Source organism: Ranitomeya imitator, chromosome 5, assembly GCF_032444005.1.
Source record: "Ranitomeya imitator isolate aRanImi1 chromosome 5, aRanImi1.pri, whole genome shotgun sequence".
Taxonomy (NCBI): domain Eukaryota; kingdom Metazoa; phylum Chordata; class Amphibia; order Anura; family Dendrobatidae; genus Ranitomeya; species Ranitomeya imitator.
In genome coordinates, this window is record NC_091286.1 from 175,630,966 (window position 1) to 175,649,860 (window position 18,895).

The 18,895-nt window shown below is 44.7% G+C and overlaps 1 protein-coding gene across 2 annotated transcripts in view; it reads right to left on the bottom strand.

The window, feature by feature from the left end:
- The window catches only part of TRIM67 (tripartite motif containing 67), a 483,887-nt gene that overhangs the window by 300,400 nt on the left and 164,592 nt on the right, over positions 1–18,895 (bottom strand). For both annotated transcript variants that reach the window (XM_069769348.1, XM_069769347.1), the window contains exon 3: positions 16,488–16,610. In XM_069769348.1, the coding sequence (XP_069625449.1) occupies positions 16,488–16,610 (123 nt within the window). The remainder of the gene's footprint in view (positions 1–16,487; positions 16,611–18,895) is intronic.

Here is an 18,895-nt window from a genome sequence, read left to right on the forward strand (position 1 = left end):
TTTTTCTCCTGTAAACTCTATGTTGATGCCTTTGCCCCAAAAGCTCTACTTTTGTCTCATCTGACCAGAGAACATTCTTCCAAAACGTTTTAGGCTTTTTCAGGTAAGTTTTGGCAAACTCCAGCCTGGCTTTTTTATGCCTCGGGGTAAGAAGTGGGGTCTTCCTGGGTCTCCTACCATACTGTCATGTCGGGCGCTATTCACACCAGGGCGTCCGATAGACAGAGGTAATTCCACATACGTTCACTATACGCTCAGTTGCGCCGGCTAGACTTGATCCAGGTTGCCCGGGGTTAATCTAGCTGGTACTCGGGTTGGAGGCTGGGTCACACCCACAGCCTTTAAATAGTCGTGTTGGACTTTGGGCGTCGCCGATTATAGCTTGTGCCTCGTGCCTAGTGATTCCGGTCTGGAGTGGTGGTTTTGGAGAAGAAATATCGTATCTGGTGGTGTACGATCCTTTGTTATATTTCTCCTTCCTATATTTGTATTTGTTTTTGCCCTGTGCACATTATTGTGTTTTCCTGTGTGTCTGCGGCGTGGTGCGTTTTAAGTTTTCCCTGTCTATGCTTTCTGTGGGGTTGGTGTGTGGTCTCTTCACTGGGTGGCGGGAGGTGGTTTCAGCATAGGGCTGAAACAGGAGTCAGGGTCAGGCCTGGTGGCCCAGACAAGCACACCTTTAGTGTAAATTCTGGGAGAGGGACAGCCAGGGTTCCCCCTAGTCTGAGGGATATCGCAGGGGCCCGGGTAATCAGCCTTAGCCTCCCTAGGCTCCCCGTGACACATACAGTCCCTTTTCATTCAGATGCCGACGTATAGTACGGGTTTACACTGTTGTACCCTCGGACTGCAGGGCAGCTTGAACTTGTTTGGATGTTAGTCGAGGTTCTTTATCCAACATCCGCACAATCTTGCGTTGAAATCTCTTGTCAATTTTTCATTTCCGTCCACATCTAGGGAGGTTAGCCACAGTGCCATGGGCTTTAAACTACTTGATGACACTGCGCATGGTAGACACAGGAACATTCAGGTCTTTGAAGATGGACTTGTAGCCTTGAGATTGCTCAGGCTTCCTCACAATTTGGTTTCTCAAGTCCTCAGACAGTTCTTTGGTCTTCTTTCTTTTCTCCATGCTCAATGTGGTTATTGCCAACACCTGTTAGATGCCACAAGTAAGTTACAGGTGCTGTTAATTACACAAATTAGAGACGCATCACATGATTTTTCGAACAGTGCCAATACTTTTGTCCACCCCCTTTTTTATGTTTGGTGTGGAATTATATCCAATTTGGCTTTAGGACACACTTTTTGTGTTTTTTCATTTAAGACAAATTAAATGAAGATAATAATACCAAAGAATTTGTGTTTGCAATCATTTTCATGAAGAAACTGAGTATTATCTGACAGAATTGCAAGGGTGTCAATACTTTTGGCCACAACTGTATATATATTTTTGCTACTCATAAAGTGTTCAGTTAATAAAATTTTTTGTCACACTTCTTTAAAAAAAATTTTTGTGATTATTAATAATTGATTTTTTTTTTACCTACTCACTATTATATACATATTTTTATGTTTTCACATAAATTTCCCATATATTTCCCTTCTTTTACCCTATGGGACTCTTTGTATGATTAGAAGCAATATTTATACAATCATATAAATCCTTGGGTCCGGTTTTTTATGTATTTTTAATTCATTTGTTTCATGATTTGTTTTTTTATACATATAATAATAATAATAATAATCTTTATTTAAATAGCGCCAACATATTTCGCAGCGCTTTACAGTTTAACAGTTTCAAACACAACAGTCATAAGTAACAACATTAACAATACAATAATTAAAGCGAAAAAAAGACGACCCTGCTCGTGAGAGCTTACAATCTACAATGAGGTGGGGGAAATACAAAGCACAGGTATGTATTTACAATGATGTATTTACAATGATGGTCCAGCCATCTTCAGGGGGATGGAGATAGTGAATGGGCTACACACACACACAAACATAAAATGACTTTGATTAGGGAACCTGATAGGCTGCTCTGAACAAATGTGTTTTGAGCGAGCACCTAAAACTATGCAAATTGTGGATGGTCCTAATATCTTGGGTTAGAGCATTCCAGAGGATTGGCGCAGCACGGGAAAGTCTTGGAGTCGGGAGTGGGAGGTACGGATCAGTGCAGAGGTTAGTCAAAAGTCATTTGCAGAGCGCAGCAGTCGGTTAGGCTGATAGACAGAAATGAGGGAGGAGATGTAAGGGGGTGCCGCATTGTGGATAGCATTGTGGGTGAAAACAAGTACTTTGAATTGTATCCTGTAATGAATGGGCAGCCAGTCTAACGATTGGCGAAGAGCGGACTTGTCCGAGTAATGATTAGCCAGATGGACGACCCTGGCTGCTGCATTAAGGATGGACTGGAGAGGGGAAAGTCGAGTGAGGGGGAGGCCAATTAATAGAGTGTTACAGTAGTCCAGGCGGGAGTGGATCAGGGAGACAGTGAGGGTTTTTGTTGTTTCCATGGTGAGAAAAGGGCGGATTCTAGAGATGTTCTTTAGGTGTAAGCGGCACGAGCGGGCAAGAGATTGTAAATGGGAGGTGAAGGAGAGATCGGAGTCAAACATAACACCCAGACAGCGCGCCTCCTGCCGGGGTGTTATTATGGTGCCACCCACGGAGAGGGAAATGTCAGATTTAGGGAGGTTAGTAGAAGGCGGGAGCAGAAGAAGTTCAGTTTTGGAGAGGTTGAGTTTCAGATAGAGAGCGGACATGATGATGGAGACTGCTTACAGACAGTCAGTGGCGTTCTGTAGTACAGCGGGGGTTAGGTCAGGGGATGATGTGCATAGTTGTGTGTCATCAGCATAAAGATGGTACTGAAAGCCAAATCTGCTGATGGTCTGTCCAATTGGGGCCGTGTAGAGAGAGAAGAGAAGGGGGCCAAGGACTAAGCCCTGAGGTACCCCGACAGTGAGAGGAAGAGGATATGAAGTGGAGCCAGAGAACAGAACACTGAAGGAGCGGTCAGAAAGATATGAGAACCAGGAGAGAGCAGTGTCCTTAATGCCAAGTGACCGCAGCCTAGAGAGTAGGAAAGGGTGGTCAACAGTGTCGAAAGCTGCAGAAAGATCGAGAAGAATGAGCAGAGAGTGGTCACCATTACGTTTTGCTGTCAGAAGGTCATTGGTCACTTTGATGAGTGCAGTTTCTGTCGAATGTAGGGGGTGGAAATCGGACTGTGAAGGGTCTAGGAGGGAGAGAGTGGAGAGATAACGGGTAAGGCAGGAGTATATCAGGCGCTCCAAGAGTTTAGAGATGAAGGGGAGGTTGGAGACCGGTCTGTAGTTGTTTGTGCAGGATGGGTCGAGGGTGGGTTTCTTTAGTAATGGAGTAATGATAGAGTGTTTGAAGGAGGACGGGAAAATGCCAGAGGAGAGGGAGAGATTAAAGATTGTAGTTAGGTGAGTTGTGACGACTGGAGAGAGAGACTGGAGGAGATAAGAGGGAATGGGGTCAGTAGTGCATGTAGTCAGACGAGAAGAGGAGAGGAGCTTGGAGACTTCTTCTGTGATGGGATCGAATGTGGAGAGTGAGCCAGGGGAAATGCAGGGAGGGATGGGAGTCACTGAACTTGGTGATTGGGAGTGGATTTCCTGACGGATGTTATCTATTTTCTCCATAAAGTGGTAGGCCAGGTCATCAGCACAAATGTCTGTGATAGGGGCTTGTGCTGTCTGAGGGAGGGAAAAGTGTCAAAAAGTTTCTTGGGGTTGTTGGATAGTGAGGAGATCAGGGTGGTGAAGTAGGTCTGTTTGGCGAGGTGAAGGGCAGAGTTATAGGTCCTTAACATAAATTTGAAGTGTATGAAGTCTTCTGGTGTGCGTGTTTTCCTCCATAAGCGTTCATCACAACTAGAGCATTGATGGAGAAATCGGATTTGCGATGTGAGCCAGGGCTGTTTCACTCTGTGTTTGCAGGTTCTGAGGGTGAGGGGAGCTACTTGGTCCAGGGTGCTTCTAAGAGTGTCATTGAAGTGATGTACAGCCAGATCAGGACAAGAAAAAGAAGAGATTGGGGACAATGATGAGCGTAGGGAGTCTGAAAATGTATGAGGATTAATGGCTTGTAGATTTCTGACTGAATGGTAGGTAGGAAGGTGCTGGGGTAAGCGAGGATATGTGAGTGTGAAGGAGAGAATGTTGTGGTCAGAGAGGGGAAGCGGTGAGTTATTTAGGTAGGAGATTGAGCAGAGCCGGGCGAAAACCAGGTCCAGGGTGTTACTGTCTTTGTGTGTTTCAGAGGTTGAGAGCTGTGAGAGGCCTAGAGAAGTGGTTAGTGATAGAAGCTGAGATGCAGATGTGGAAGTGGGGCTGTTAATGGGGATGTTGAAGTCTCCCAGGATAAGGGTTGGTAGTTCTGAGGACATGAAGTGCGGCAGCCAGGCAGAGAAATGGTCCAGGAAGTGGGTGAGTGAGCCTGGGGGCCGGTATATAACCGCTACTCTGAGGGAGAGGGGATGAAAGAGCCTGATGGTGAGGACTTCAAAAGAAGGGAATGAGAGTGACCGAACTGGGGGGATGACCTGGAAAGTGCATTGTCGGGACAGGAGTATGCCGACTCCACCACCAGGTCTGTTTGTGGGTCTCGGGGAATGGGAGAGTTGTAAACCACCATGGAAAATGGCAGCAGGAAAGACAGTGTCAGAATCCTGAATCCAGGTTTTCGTGAGGGCCAACAGATTCAGAGAGTTTTTCAGAAAGTAATCGTGTAGGAAAGGAAGCTTGTTGCATACAGACCGTGGATTCCAAAGGGCACAATTAAAAGGAGGAGATGAAGGAGTGCAATTAATATTAGTAAGATTATTAAGGTTTCAATGAGAGGTAGGGTAGGGGTTGAGGTTGGTGGATGGTGGACCTGGGTTGGGGGAGATGTCCCCTGAAATCAGTAGGAGTAGTAAGATAAAGAGCAAGTAGTTTTTGGAATTGTATGAAGTTTTTTTGTGCAGTGTGTTTGGGCAAGATGGACTGAGGTTTTTCAAGAAGGTTAGAAGTGCATGGGAGCTGTACATGGGAGAGGGAAGGAGTAAGGAGCTGATGTATATGAGTCTTGATGGAGGGGGGATTGGGTGCTGAAAGTGGATTGCAAGGGAACATAGGAGGATAGGAATAAAGCACATTAATAGAGGGGAGTGCAGAGTGTGGGTTATCTGACTCTTGCCCTGACTTACTGCCATGGAATAACTGCTGTATCACAATGCTTATCTTCGTGACGCTTTGCTTCTGGGACGCCTGCGTGCACCCCCACATGCGTGCACCCCTAAGGATGTTTCTAAATTTATAGTCCAGACTGCTGGGTCAGAAGAGATGGATTGTGTGAACTGGTTGAGGATAATTTGGCAGCTGGAACCAGCACACCAGGTTTTTTTTTTTTGTGTTTTTTTTAAGATGATCAAAGACATTCAGCCTGGTAACATCTATTTTAACAACTTCCACCAGATAAGATCTACACTGATCCCAGTCATGGATATGCAACAGTGAGTTTTAAGTACAATGCACATTGTCTCTTTAGAGAGGAAGAGGACTAGAACTCTAATGCCACCTATTGAAAGTAGCAATCCTAACCGTCAATGTCGCCCCTTTAACGAGCCTTGTCACAATACTTAGGATAATAGCCAAACCAGAATCTCAATTTGCAGGCACTGTGTTTTGGGGTACTGCCCCTCGTCAGTGCAAAGTGGAGATCTGGTTTGGCTGAACCAGATCTCCACTTTGCACTGACAAGGGGAAGTACCCCAAGGAGCATTGCGGCTTTAAGTCTCCTCACCTCGACATGCTTATCATGTCACTCTCCGCAAAGAGAAACAATACTTCTTGGATCCAAGTAAAATGCACCAAATGAATTATACCAATGAATTAGCAAACACATTAAATTATGTTTCTAGATGGTAAAGCAGCAGATGACAGACAGCAAGCAGAGGTGGGAAGTTATACCATTAGAGTCTATTGCAGCAGATGAGACAGCAAGCAGAGGTGGGAAGTTATACCATTAGAGTCTATTGCAGCAGATGAGACAGCAAGCAGAGTTGGGAAGTTATACCATTAGAGTCTATTGCAGCAGATGAGACAGCAAGCAGAGGTGGGAAGTTATACCAATAGAGTCTATTGCAGCAGATGAGACAGCATATATGTATATATATATATATATATATATATATATATACAGTGGGGCAAAAAAGTATTTAGTCAGTCAGCAATAGTGCAAGTTCCACCACTTAAAAAGATGAGAGGCGTCTGTAATTTACATCATAGGTAGACCTCAACTATGGGAGACAAACTGAGAAAAAAAATCCAGAAAATCACATTGTCTGTTTTTTTTATCATTTTATTTGCATATTATGGTGGAAAATAAGTATTTGGTCAGAAACAAACAATCAAGATTTCTGGCTCTCACAGACCTGTAACTTCTTCTTTAAGAGTCTCCTCTTTCCTCCACTCATTACCTGTAGTAATGGCACCTGTTCAAACTTGTTATCAGTATAAAAAGACACCTGTGCACACCCTCAAACAGTCTGACTCCAAACTCCACTATGGTGAAGACCAAAGAGCTGTCAAAGGACACCAGAAACAAGCCCTGCACCAGGCTGGGAAGACTGAATCTGCAATAGCCAACCAGCTTGGAGTGAAGAAATCAACAGTGGGAGCAATAATTAGAAAATGGAAGACATACAAGACCTAGTGAATGAACTGCAGAGAGCTGGGACCAATGTAACAAGGCCTACCATAAGTAACACACTACGTCACCATGGACTCAGATCCTGCAGTGCCAGACGTGTCCCACTGCTTAAGCCAGTACATGTCCGGGCCCGTCTGAAGTTTTCTAGAGAGCATTTGGATGATCCAGAGGAGTTTTGGGAGAATGTCCTATGGTCTGATGAAACCAAACTGGAACTGTTTGGTAGAAACACAACTTGTCGTGTTTGGAGGAAAAAGAATACTGAGTTGCATCCATCAAACACCATACCTACTGTAAAGCATGGTGGTGGAAACATCATGCTTTGGGGCTGTTTCTCTGCAAAGGGGCCAGGACGACTGATCCGGGTACATGAAAGAATGAATGGGGCCATATATCGTGAGATTTTGAGTGCAAACCTCCTTCCATCAGCAAGGGCATTGAAGATGAAACGTGGCTGGGTCTTTCAACATGACAATGATCCAAAGCACACCACCAGGGCAACGAAGGAGTGGCTTCGTAAGAAGCATTTCAAGGTCCTGGAGTGGCCTAGCCAGTCTCCAGATCTCAACCCTATAGAAAACCTTTGGAGGGAGTTGAAAGTCCGTGTTGCCAAGCGAAAAGCCAAAAACATCACTGCTCTAGAGGAGATCTGCATGGAGGAATGGGCCAACATACCAACAACAGTGTGTGGCAACCTTGTGAAGACTTACAGAAAACGTTTGACCTCTGTCATTGCCAACAAAGGATATATTACAAAGTATTGAGATGAAATTTTGTTTCTGAGCAAATACTTATTTTCCACCATAATATGCAAATAAAATGATAAAAAAACAGACAATGTGATTTTCTGGATTTTTTTTTCTCAGTATGTCTCCCATAGTTGAGGTCTACCTATGATGTAAATTACAGATGCCTCTCATCTTTTTAAGTGGTGGAACTTGCACTATTGCTGACTGACTAAATACTTTTTTGCCCCACTGTATATATATATATTTTTTTTATGGAGTATTTGTTCAGACATGTGCACATGTCTCTTTTTTAGTATTACTGTCTGCCAATATTATTAAAGGCAATTTCTATACATCTAGCCTGATATATTTATTTATATACAGTACAGACCAATAGTTTGGACACACATTCTCATTTAAAGATTTTTCTGTAATTTCATGACTATGAAAATTGTAAATTCACACTGAAAGCATCAAAACTATGAATTAACACATGTGGAATTATATACTTAACAAAAAAGTGTGAAACAACTGAAATTATGTCTTATGTTCTATGTTCTTCAAAGTAGCCACCTTTTGCTTTGATGACTGCTTTGCACACTCTTGGCATTCTCTTGATGAGCTTCAAGAGGTAGTCACCGGGAATGGTTTTCACTTCACAGGTATGCCCTGTCAGATTTAATAAGTGGGATTTCTTGCCTTATAAATGGGGTTGGGACCATCAGTTGTATGGGGGATGGGTGCAGACAGTTTGGGGAGCAAACAGGGAAATGTATGCAGACACAGTATGAGTAGCGATGTGAAAAACGTATGTGGACAGAGTACGGGGAGTGAGGGTGTTGGGATGTGTGCAAGCGTAGCATGGGGGAACAGTGTAAGGGCACAGTTAGGAGGGGACAGTATACCAAGGAGGGGAGTGTGATGAGAGAGTACAGTATAAATACTAGGCCCTATAGGGGGGACACAGTGTGAGAGGACAGTGTGAAAATGGGGGCCAGTATGGAAAGGGGAGGTCCGTGTAAAGAGCATATACCATAAGAGGGACAGTGTGGGGGTCATATTTTACGCAGACAATATAGTGAGGGGCAATTTTTCATTCAGGAGCATTATAATGACACTTGTATCTTTAAGGGTGTCATGTGGAGATTTTCTGCAAAAGAGCGGAGAAGATGGAAGTCTGCAGAGACGGCTGTGGATGAGAAAACTCGTCATGGGGTCTGGACAAGATTAAGAAAAGGAGAACGGCTCGAGAGACGACGCCATCTATAAGGTACCTGGATGTAAATGTTATTTGTGATACTAACTATCTCTCATGTTTTTATTTATGTTAGGAGCATTAAAGGGGATGTCCAGGTTTGTGATGAGTCTGCACAGACTTCTGAGTTCTCACAGTGCGCCCTGCACGCTGTCAGAATTCTCTGGTGCTGGTGATTTACGTACATGCGATCACGTGCCGACTACACATGTGTAGCCTCGCTCAATGAAAATGAACTGAGCGAGGCTGGGCACGTCTAGTCGGAATGTGGTCAGAAGTATACAAATCACATACTTGTGCTGACATGACTGTCCACCAGTCAGGGAGAATCCTAAAAGTGTGCACTGCATTAGTTGTGAGAATTCAGTAGCCTGCGATGTCAGGATTCAGCGCTGCAGGTTCCAGTAGTCGTCACATGGACACTTCACTCATATGCGATTTTCATACTTGTGGTCCTGTGACAATGAGCTTCTCTTCCTGCTTCTCTCAGTTTTTCACTAAACATTGAGAGCATTAGGGAGAGGAGCTCGTTGGTACATGACTAAGTGTGCAAATCGCATATGTCCTTGGGGGGGGGGGCGCCAAAATGAATTCTTGCCCCAGGTGCCAGAAACCCTAGATACGCCTCTGGGGTCCAGCAATCCTGGCGCTCCCCCTGCCGTCCCACGGTCTTCGGTGCTGCAGCTCTTCCCCTGTTCAGCGGTCACGTGGGACCGCTCATTAGAGAAATGAATAGGCGGCTCCACCTTCCATAGGGGTGGAGCCGCATATTCATTTCTCTAATCAGCGGTAACGGTGACCGCTGATAGAGGAAGAGGCTGCGGCACCGAAGACCAGCTGTGCGGGAGAAGGAGCCGGACGCCGGGAGCAGGTAAGTATGTCATATTTCAGTATAAATATGAAAAAAGAAGAACTGCGGCAGCACTCACCAGATAGCGTAGATCAAACCTTTATTGAAGGTAAAAAATCCATCATGACGTGTTCATGGCTCGGGGGAGTGCGGACATAGCGGAAGTGAGCAAGTCTAGACCTGTAGAAGCGCTGGTAGAGCGCGAAACAGCTGTTGTCTTCCCCTGCTCACTTCCGCTATGTCCGCACTCCCCCGAGCCGTGAACACGTCATGATGGATTTTTTACCTTCAATAAAGGTTTGATCTACGCTATCTGGTGAGTGCTGCCGCAGTTCTTCTTTTTTCATATTTATACTGGATTGTTTGTTTTTTCGTATGCGAGCACCTCCAGTTACTGAAGCCTTACACCCACAAGTGACTGTGTTCTTACCAGTACGTTACATTCAGGCTGTGCAGCAATACTTTTTTCTCTTAATTGATTGAAGTATGTCATATTTACCTGTCCCCGTTCCACACGCCGGGCGCCGCTCCATCTTCCCGGTGTCTCTCCGCTCTGACTGTTCAGGTCAGAGGGCGCGATGACGCATATAGTGAGCGCGGCGCCCTCTGCCTGATCAGTCAGAGCGGAGAGGCACCGGGACCGGACGCTGGGAGCTGCAAGCAAGAGAGGTGAGTATGTGTTTTTATTTTTTTTTATTGCAGCAGCAGCAGCAGCAGCAATGGCACAGATTTATGTGGAGCATCTATGGGGAAAAATGAACGGTGCAGAGCACTATATGGGGCACAGCTATGGGGAAATATGAACGGTGCAGAGCACTATATGGGGCACAGCTATGGGGAAATATGAACGGTGCAGAGCACTATATGGCACAGCTATGGGGAAATATGAACGGTGCAGAGCTCTATATGGCACAGCTATGGGGAAATATGAACGGTGCAGAGCTCTATATGGCAGCTATGGGGAAATATGAACGGTGCAGAGCACTATATGGGGCACAGCTATGGGGAAATATGAACGGTGCAGAGCACTATATGGCACAGCTATGGGGAAATATGAACGGTGCAGAGCTCTATATGGCAGCTATGGGGAAATATGAACGGTGCAGAGCACTATATGGCACAGCTATGGGGAAATATGAACGGTGCAGAGCACTATATGGGGCACAGCTATGGGGCAATATGAACGGTGCAGAGCACTATATGGCACAGCTATGGGGAAATATGAGCAGTGCAGAGCACTATATGGCAGCTTTTGGGAAATATGAACGGTGCAGAGCACTATATGGGGCACAGCTATGGGGCAATATGAATGGTGCAGAGCACTATATGGCAGAGCTATGGGGAAATATGAGCGGTGCAGAGCACTATATGGCAGAGCTATGGGGAAATATGAACGGTGCAGAGCACTATATGGCAGAGCTATGGGGAAATATGAACGGTGCTGAGCACTATATGGCAGAGCTATGTGGAAATATGAACGGTGCAGTATGTCATATTTACCTGTCCCCGTTCCACACGCCGGGCGCCGCTCCATCTTCCCGGTGTCTCTCCGCTCTGACTGTGCAGGTCAGAGGGCGCGATGACGCATATAGTGAGCGCGGCGCCCTCTGCCTGATCAGTCAGAGCGGAGAGACACCGGGACCGGACGCTGGGAGCTGCAAGCAAGAGAGGTGAGTATGTGGCTTTTTTTTTTTATTGCAGCAACAGCAATGGCACAGATTTATGTGGAGCATCTATGGGGAAAAATGAACGGTGCAGAGCACTATATGGGGCACAGGTATGGGGAAATATGAACGGTGCAGAGCACTATATGGGGCACAGCTATGGGGAAATATGAACGGTGCAGAGCACTATATGGCAGCTATGGGGAAATATGAACGGTGCAGGGCACTATATGGCACAGCTATGGGGAAATATGAACGGTGCAGAGCACTATATGGCAGCTATGGGGAAATATGAACGGTGCAGAGCACTATATGGGGCACAGCTATGGGGCAATATGAACGGTGCAGAGCACTATATGGCACAGCTATGGGGAAATATGAGCGGTGCAGAGCACTATATGGCAGCTTTTGGGAAATATGAACGGTGCAGAGCACTATATGGGGCACAGCTATGGGGCAATATGAACGATGCAGAGCACAATATGGCAGAGCTATGGGGAAATATGAGCGGTGCAGAGCACTATATGGCAGAGCTAAGGTGAAATATGAACGGTGCAGAGCACTATATGGCAGAGCTATGGGGAAATATGAACGGTGCAGAGCACTATATGGCAGAGCTATGTGGAAATATGAACAGTGCAGGGCACTATGTGGCACAGCTATGGGGAAATATGAACGGTGCAAACCACTATATGGCACAGCTATGGGGAAATATGAACGGTGCAGTATGTCATATTTACCTGTCCCCGTTCCACACGCCGGGCGCCGCTCCATCTTCCCGGTGTCTCTCCGCTCTGACTGTTCAGGTCAGAGGGCGCGATGACACATATAGTGAGCGCGGCGCCCTCTGCCTGATCAGTCAGAGCGGAGACACCGGGACCGGACGTTGGGAGCTGCAAGCAAGAGAGGTGAGTATGTGTTTTTTTTTTTTTTTATTGCAGCAGCAGCAATGGCACAGATTTATGTGGAGCATCTATGGGGAAAAATGAACGGTACAGAGCACTATATGGGGCACAGCTATGGGGCAATATGAATGGTGCAGAGCACTATATGGCACATCTATTGGGAAATATGAGCGGTGCAGGGCACTATATGGCAGCTATGGGGAAATATGAACGGTGCAGAGCACTATATGGCACAGCTATGGGGAAATATGAACGGTGCAGAGCACTACATGGCAGCTTTTGGGAAATATGAACGGTGCAGAGCACTATATGGGGCACAGCTATGGGGCAATATGAACGGTGCAGAGCACTATATGGCAGAGCTATGGGGAAATATGAGCGGTGCAGAGCACTATATGGCAGAGCTATGGGGAAATATGAACGGTGCAGAGCACTATATGGCAGAGCTATGTGGAAATATGAACGGTGCAGTATGTCATATTTACCTGTCCCCGTTCCACACGCCGGGCGCCGCTCCATCTTCCCGGTGTCTCTCCGCTCTGACTGTTCAGGTCAGAGGGCGCGATGACGCATATAGTGAGCGCGGCGCCCTCTGCCTGATCAGTCAGAGCGGAGAGACACCGGGACCGGACGCTGGGAGCTGCAAGCAAGAGAGGTGAGTATGTGGGTTTTTTTTTATTATTGCAGCAGCAGCAGCAATGGCACAGATTTATGTGGAGCTTCTATGGGGAAAAATGAACGGTGCAGAGCACTATATGGGGCACAGCTATGGGGAAATATGAACGGTGCAGAGCACTATATGGGGCACAGCTATGGGGAAATATGAACGGTGCAGAGCACTATATGGCAGAGCTATGGGGAAATATGAGCGGTGCAGAGCCCTATATGGCACAGCTATGGGGAAATATGAGCGGTGCAGAGCACTATATGGCAGCTTTTGGGAAATATGAACGGTGCAGAGCACTATATGGGGCACAGCTATGGGGAAAAATGAACGGTGCAGAGCACTATATGGGGCACAGCTATGGGGAAATATGAACGGTGCAGAGCACTATATGGCAGAGCTATGGGGAAATATGAGCGGTGCAGAGCCCTATATGGCACAGCTATGGGGAAATATGAGCGGTGCAGAGCACTATATGGCAGCTTTTGGGAAATATGAACGGTGCAGAGCACTATATGGGGCACAGCTATGGGGCAATATGAACGGTGCAGAGCACTATATGGCACAGCTATGGGGAAATATGAACGGTGCAGAGCACTATATGGCAGAGCTATGTGGAAATATGAACGGTGCAGAGCACTATGTGGCACAGCTATGGGGAAATATGAACGGCACAGAGCACTATATGGCACAGCTATGGGGAAATATGAACGGTGCAGTATGTCATATTTACCTGTCCCCGTTCCACACGCCGGGCGCCGCTCCATCTTCCCGGTGTCTCTCCGCTCTGACTGTTCAGGTCAGAGGGCGAGATGACGCATATAGTGAGCGCGGCACCCTCTGCCTGATCAGTCTGAGCGGTGAGACACCGGGACCGGACGCTGGGAGCTGCAAGCAAGAGAGGTGAGTATGTGTTTTTGTTTTTTTTATTGCAGCAGCAGCAATGGCACAGATTTATGTGGAGCATCTATGGGGAAAAATGAACAGTGCAGAGCACTATATGGGGCACAGCTATGGGGCAATATGAACGGTGCAGAGCACTATATGGCACAGCTATTGGGAAATATGAGCGGTGCAGAGCACTATATGGCAGCTATGGGGAAATATGAACGGTGCAGAGCACTATATGGCACAGCTATGGGGAAATATGAACAGTGCAGAGCACTACATGGCAGCTTTTGGGTAATATGAACGGTGCAGAGCACTATATGGCACAGCTATGGGGAAATATGAACGGTGTAGAGCTCTATATGGCACAGCTATGGGGAAATAATGAACGGTGCAGAGCACTATATAGCACAGCTATGGGGCAATAATGAACGGTGCAGAGCACTATATGGCACAGCTATGGGGCAATAATGAACGGTGCAGAGCACTATATGGCACAGCTATGGGGAAATAATGAACGGTGCAGAGCATTATATGGCACAGCTATGGGGAAATAATGAACGGTGCAGAGCATTATATGGCACAGCTATGGGGAAGTAATGATCTATTTTTATTTTTGAAATTCACCGGTAAATGCTGCATTTCCACCCTAGGCTTATACTCGAGTCAATAAGTTTTCCCAGTTTTTTGTGGCAAAATTAGGGGGTCGGCTTATACTCGGGTCGGCTTATACTCGAGTATATATGATATTTTTGTTTTGACATAAATATATGTATCTGTAACAGACAAGTAGTCTCCAGGAGGGAGAGATAGAGGAAGGACGTCTGCAACAGACAGAGGGGCCGAGCAGCCACGAGGGAGCTGCAACCCCTGGAAAGAGTGATAACTTGGAGTTGAATAGTGGAGGAGCTTAGAGGTAAGAAGCACAGAGGAGGAAGAGGCACAGCAGGGGAACAGCGGAAGGACACCCTTTGAGCTAGAGCCCAGAAGCCGGGTACCGGGAGCCCAAGGTCGTGTTGTTCTCCAGGACGCGTGACAGAACCGGAGGACATAGGACTGTATGTCAATTGCCTGCACCAAGTCTGAGGTGTAGCAGTAACTTGAGTGCCCGGGTCATGATAGAGATCCTATAAACAGGCTTGCGCTGCCTATCGTACAGACATGTGTCTTAGGACAGGAGAAAGGGGACTTTGCAACTAAGCTTCAAGCGGCAGGGACTTCGCCATCTTAGCGCAAGTAGAAAAAGTCTTACGGACCTCACCTGGGAGAGGGACCTCCTACTACCTTCAAGCCGGCCGGACCACAGTTACCCTGCACTTGGTACCCTGGACTGAGGACTACTGCCATCAGTAAACCAGGTAAATACTGCAAACCTGTGTCCTTGTTCTTTACTATATCATCCATCACATCATTGGTGCCATACACATGGGAAGCCTTGGGGAGCCTGCTTCACTTGTGGGAAGCGTCACCATCTAGCCACCCTACCATCACCCCAAAGGACCCCTTTAAGCGGCATCGGTCCCTACTGACCGAGAACCACAGGTGGCGTCACAAACAATAGACTTTATTTACAATATCCCTTAAAGACCTTTTCCCTTTAATTGGGCACCCAGGGCAACGGACCGGGTCGCAGCCATCGTTACATCCCCTTTAAGACCGCACCCGGGGCCAAGTACCCCGCTGCCTTGGCAGGCATTCCATATTTATTGGAATAATATTTTTCCATTTTTTTATGATTATATATATTTATAATTTTGTAAAACTTTTTTTTACCTTGTCCTAGGATGGGCCATCAACTTTCCCTGCCCTAATTGCTAAACTAATACTTTCCAATGAACTCAGCAGGAACTTACCAGTCACCAGTGATCTCACTGCAATCTTTTGCCTGCGGTCACCATGGAAACCATCAGCACAATGCGATCACAAGTGTTTCCTCCCCCTACACGCCGATCGATGTGGTTGCCACTAATGACAGCAGCATGAGAGACCATAATCGGTGCTAGGACTGATTGTGGGTGTTGCCACAATGTCAGCTATCTTATAGCGCTGACACCCGCTAATGATCATGCCGGCACTGGGAGTGATATAGCACGATCGTCACGCCATACATATACACAGTTTGCGGCAATACACCTCCCATGGCACCATGCATGTATGGATGTCATGAAGGGGTTAAAAGAGTTGTCTGGTCTTAGGGTAGAAATCACTCTATGTGACTGCAGACTCGTGAATATTCATATCAAGCACAGATCGCACTGCTATAATTTGCAAACAAGTCACATGCCGGCTATACGTGCACAGTCTCTCTGAATGCAAAGGAATTGAGTGAGGCCAGACACGTCAACTCAGAATGTGGTCGGGACTATGAAAATCAAATACTTGCGGTCACATTACTGTCCACTTCCGTCACCAGCATTTTCACAGCTCACAGTAATGGGAATGAATAAAAGCGAAATACGGTATGTTCTAAGACAATTAGTTTTCTATACAGATGTTGTCTATATACACAATGTTAAATTGGTTCTATAGAAGATCGTATGCTTTAATAAAGTTAGTAAAGCCATCAGTACAGCAATTTACTATTATTCAATACCAGATTGCATAGGTGTGATCACTGAATAAAACAAATTGTGGTTTAGTCAATGTTAATCTTATATAAACCATATAATCTAGCAAACAATTTTGATATTTATCGATAAGAAAATTCTTCATTACTGTAGGTAATTATTGTTACTAATTGTACTATTATTACATAATACTTGTTATGTGTCTTTTTCCAAAGCTTGAGCATTGCTCCTTACCTTGAATTTATGTTCCCGTTCCTTTGTGACTTTGGTAAGCAACTTTGCCTTTTGACGGTTTAATGCATCCACTAGAGCATCACATTGAGCAACCAAGCATGCTTCATAATCTAGTCCATTTTCCTAAAAAGACACCAACAAAAACAATTTGTCAATGTACAACCAAAATAAAAAATAAATAGAAAAGGTCTGTGAATGATGTAATGAACCACATAATGCTCTTGCTAAATACGGTTCTGCATTAAACAAATTGAAAGCGAAAAAAAAATAAAATAATGCATGTTATACCAACGTAAAACGAGTAAATGTTTGTTAATTATAAAAGTAAAAAAAATGCAAAAAAATGCAAAAGATATATAGGCCATTAAATACTGTATAAAAACAATATGTGAAACAGCCAATGAATAATGCTACACCATGAGATAAAATACTTCCAAAATACAGTGGAAATATAAAATGATTGTTATAAAGTATAGTAGAGTCGAGCGACCACTCTGTACTGTGACACTGAGACAATGGTGCCATCAAAACAAGATGTTCACTTTTCATATGGCCAGTGACATGTGACTTCGGCAACCAATAACAGAAGACCTTGTGTCATGACGTTGTAGAGCGTTCATGTAACCTATCCACATGCTCCTCTAACCACTCCACTCCCTCATGAAATACGTTCCCCCATCCCCCCACTTATCATACAGCACCACTAGCCTAGATAAAGTACCGTAATAACAAAAACATTTGTGGAAACGTGATGATTTGCCAAACTGTGACCGACTTTTGCAGACTTTGAGTAAAAATGCTTGTGAAAGCGAACACGAATCCGAATGTGCTACGTTCATGCCGAATTTGAGATTGGCGAACGTTTTCTGAACATGTTCACTCATCTCTACTGTCAGAAAAACAGTGAATAAAAAACAGTAATTTTATTGTTTTTATATATTTTTTATGCTGTTCACCATGCAGTAAAAGTGATTAGGCGGCTTTATTCTTTGGGTCAGTGCGATTACAATACAAGATTTATTTAGTGTTTTATGCTTTGCTGATTTTACAAACCAAAACAATATTTTACAAAAATTAATTTATTTTTCCATTGCCATATTCTGAGAGCTGTAACTTTTTTTTTTATTTGCTGCAAATGAGCCATATTAGGACTTTATGCGGGACAATTTGGGCTTTTTATTTATACCCCTTCTTTTTTACAAATTACTTTTTTATCACTTTTTATTCAATTTTTTTGTGTTAGTATGATGAAAAAGTGACATTTTTGGGTTATTTTTAATAAACATTTTTACCATGTGGAATAAATAACATGACACGTTTATAATTTGGTTCATTGAGGATGTGTCAAAACCAATTATGTGTACTTTTTTTTGTTCATATTTATTTTAACACAAAGGCTGTGTTTTTAGGAGTGAAATGGCTTTCCGTGATTTTTGTATGTTTTGAGTGGATTTTTTTCTTTTTTTTCATATTTCATTCAACTTGTTTTTACTTTTTCATTTAGTCTCACTGTGGGATATCAATATTTTTTACTTTGATCGCTGGTCTCATACACTGCAGTACTTGTGTACTGCAATGTCTGAAAACTGTCAATTCTATACTGACTTAGCCTGTTTGAACCGGGTTATAGCTGGGTGTAACAGGTCATAAGATGATCAGAACCCGCGACTAAGATTGCAGGGGAACGATGGTGTTAAAGGAGGTTTTTTAACAGCTTGGATGACTCTGTCGCGATTGAAAGCAACATTTAAGGGATTGCCGAAAGATGTCAGCTGTTACATAGAACTGTCATTGTGGGATTTTCGCCCTCTGGGGGGCACATTACATTAAGGGTATGTGCACACGTCAGGATTTTTAGCGTTTTTTTTTTGCGGAATTTCGCCATAAAAACGCTATCAATCCGGTAAAAAAACACTAACATTATGCATCCTATCTTTTAGAATGCATTCTGCATTTTTTGTGCATATGGTAGCGTTTTTTTCCACAAAAAAACGCATACCGCAAAAAATCCGGACATGCTCTATCTTTTTCCGGATTTTCTGCGGATTTCCTATTAAAAAGGACATTCCGGAAAATAAAATAAAAAACGCAAAAAATCCGCGCAAAAAACGCGCAAATTTCGAGAAATCCGCGCGAAAAAAGCACCTGGATTTCTGGCAGAATTCTCAGGATTTTGTCAGGAAAAAATCCTGACGTGTGCACATACCCTTAATCCTCAGTGACGTGAGAAAGCGGCACTGAGGATTAAGGTCCCTTAACCCCTGAGGGTGGTTTGCACGTTAATGACCGGGCCAATTTTTACAATTCTGACCACTGTCCCTTTATGAGGTTATAACTCTGGAACGCTTCAACGGATCTTGGCGATTCTGACATTGTTTTCTCGTGACATATTGTACTTCATTTTAGTA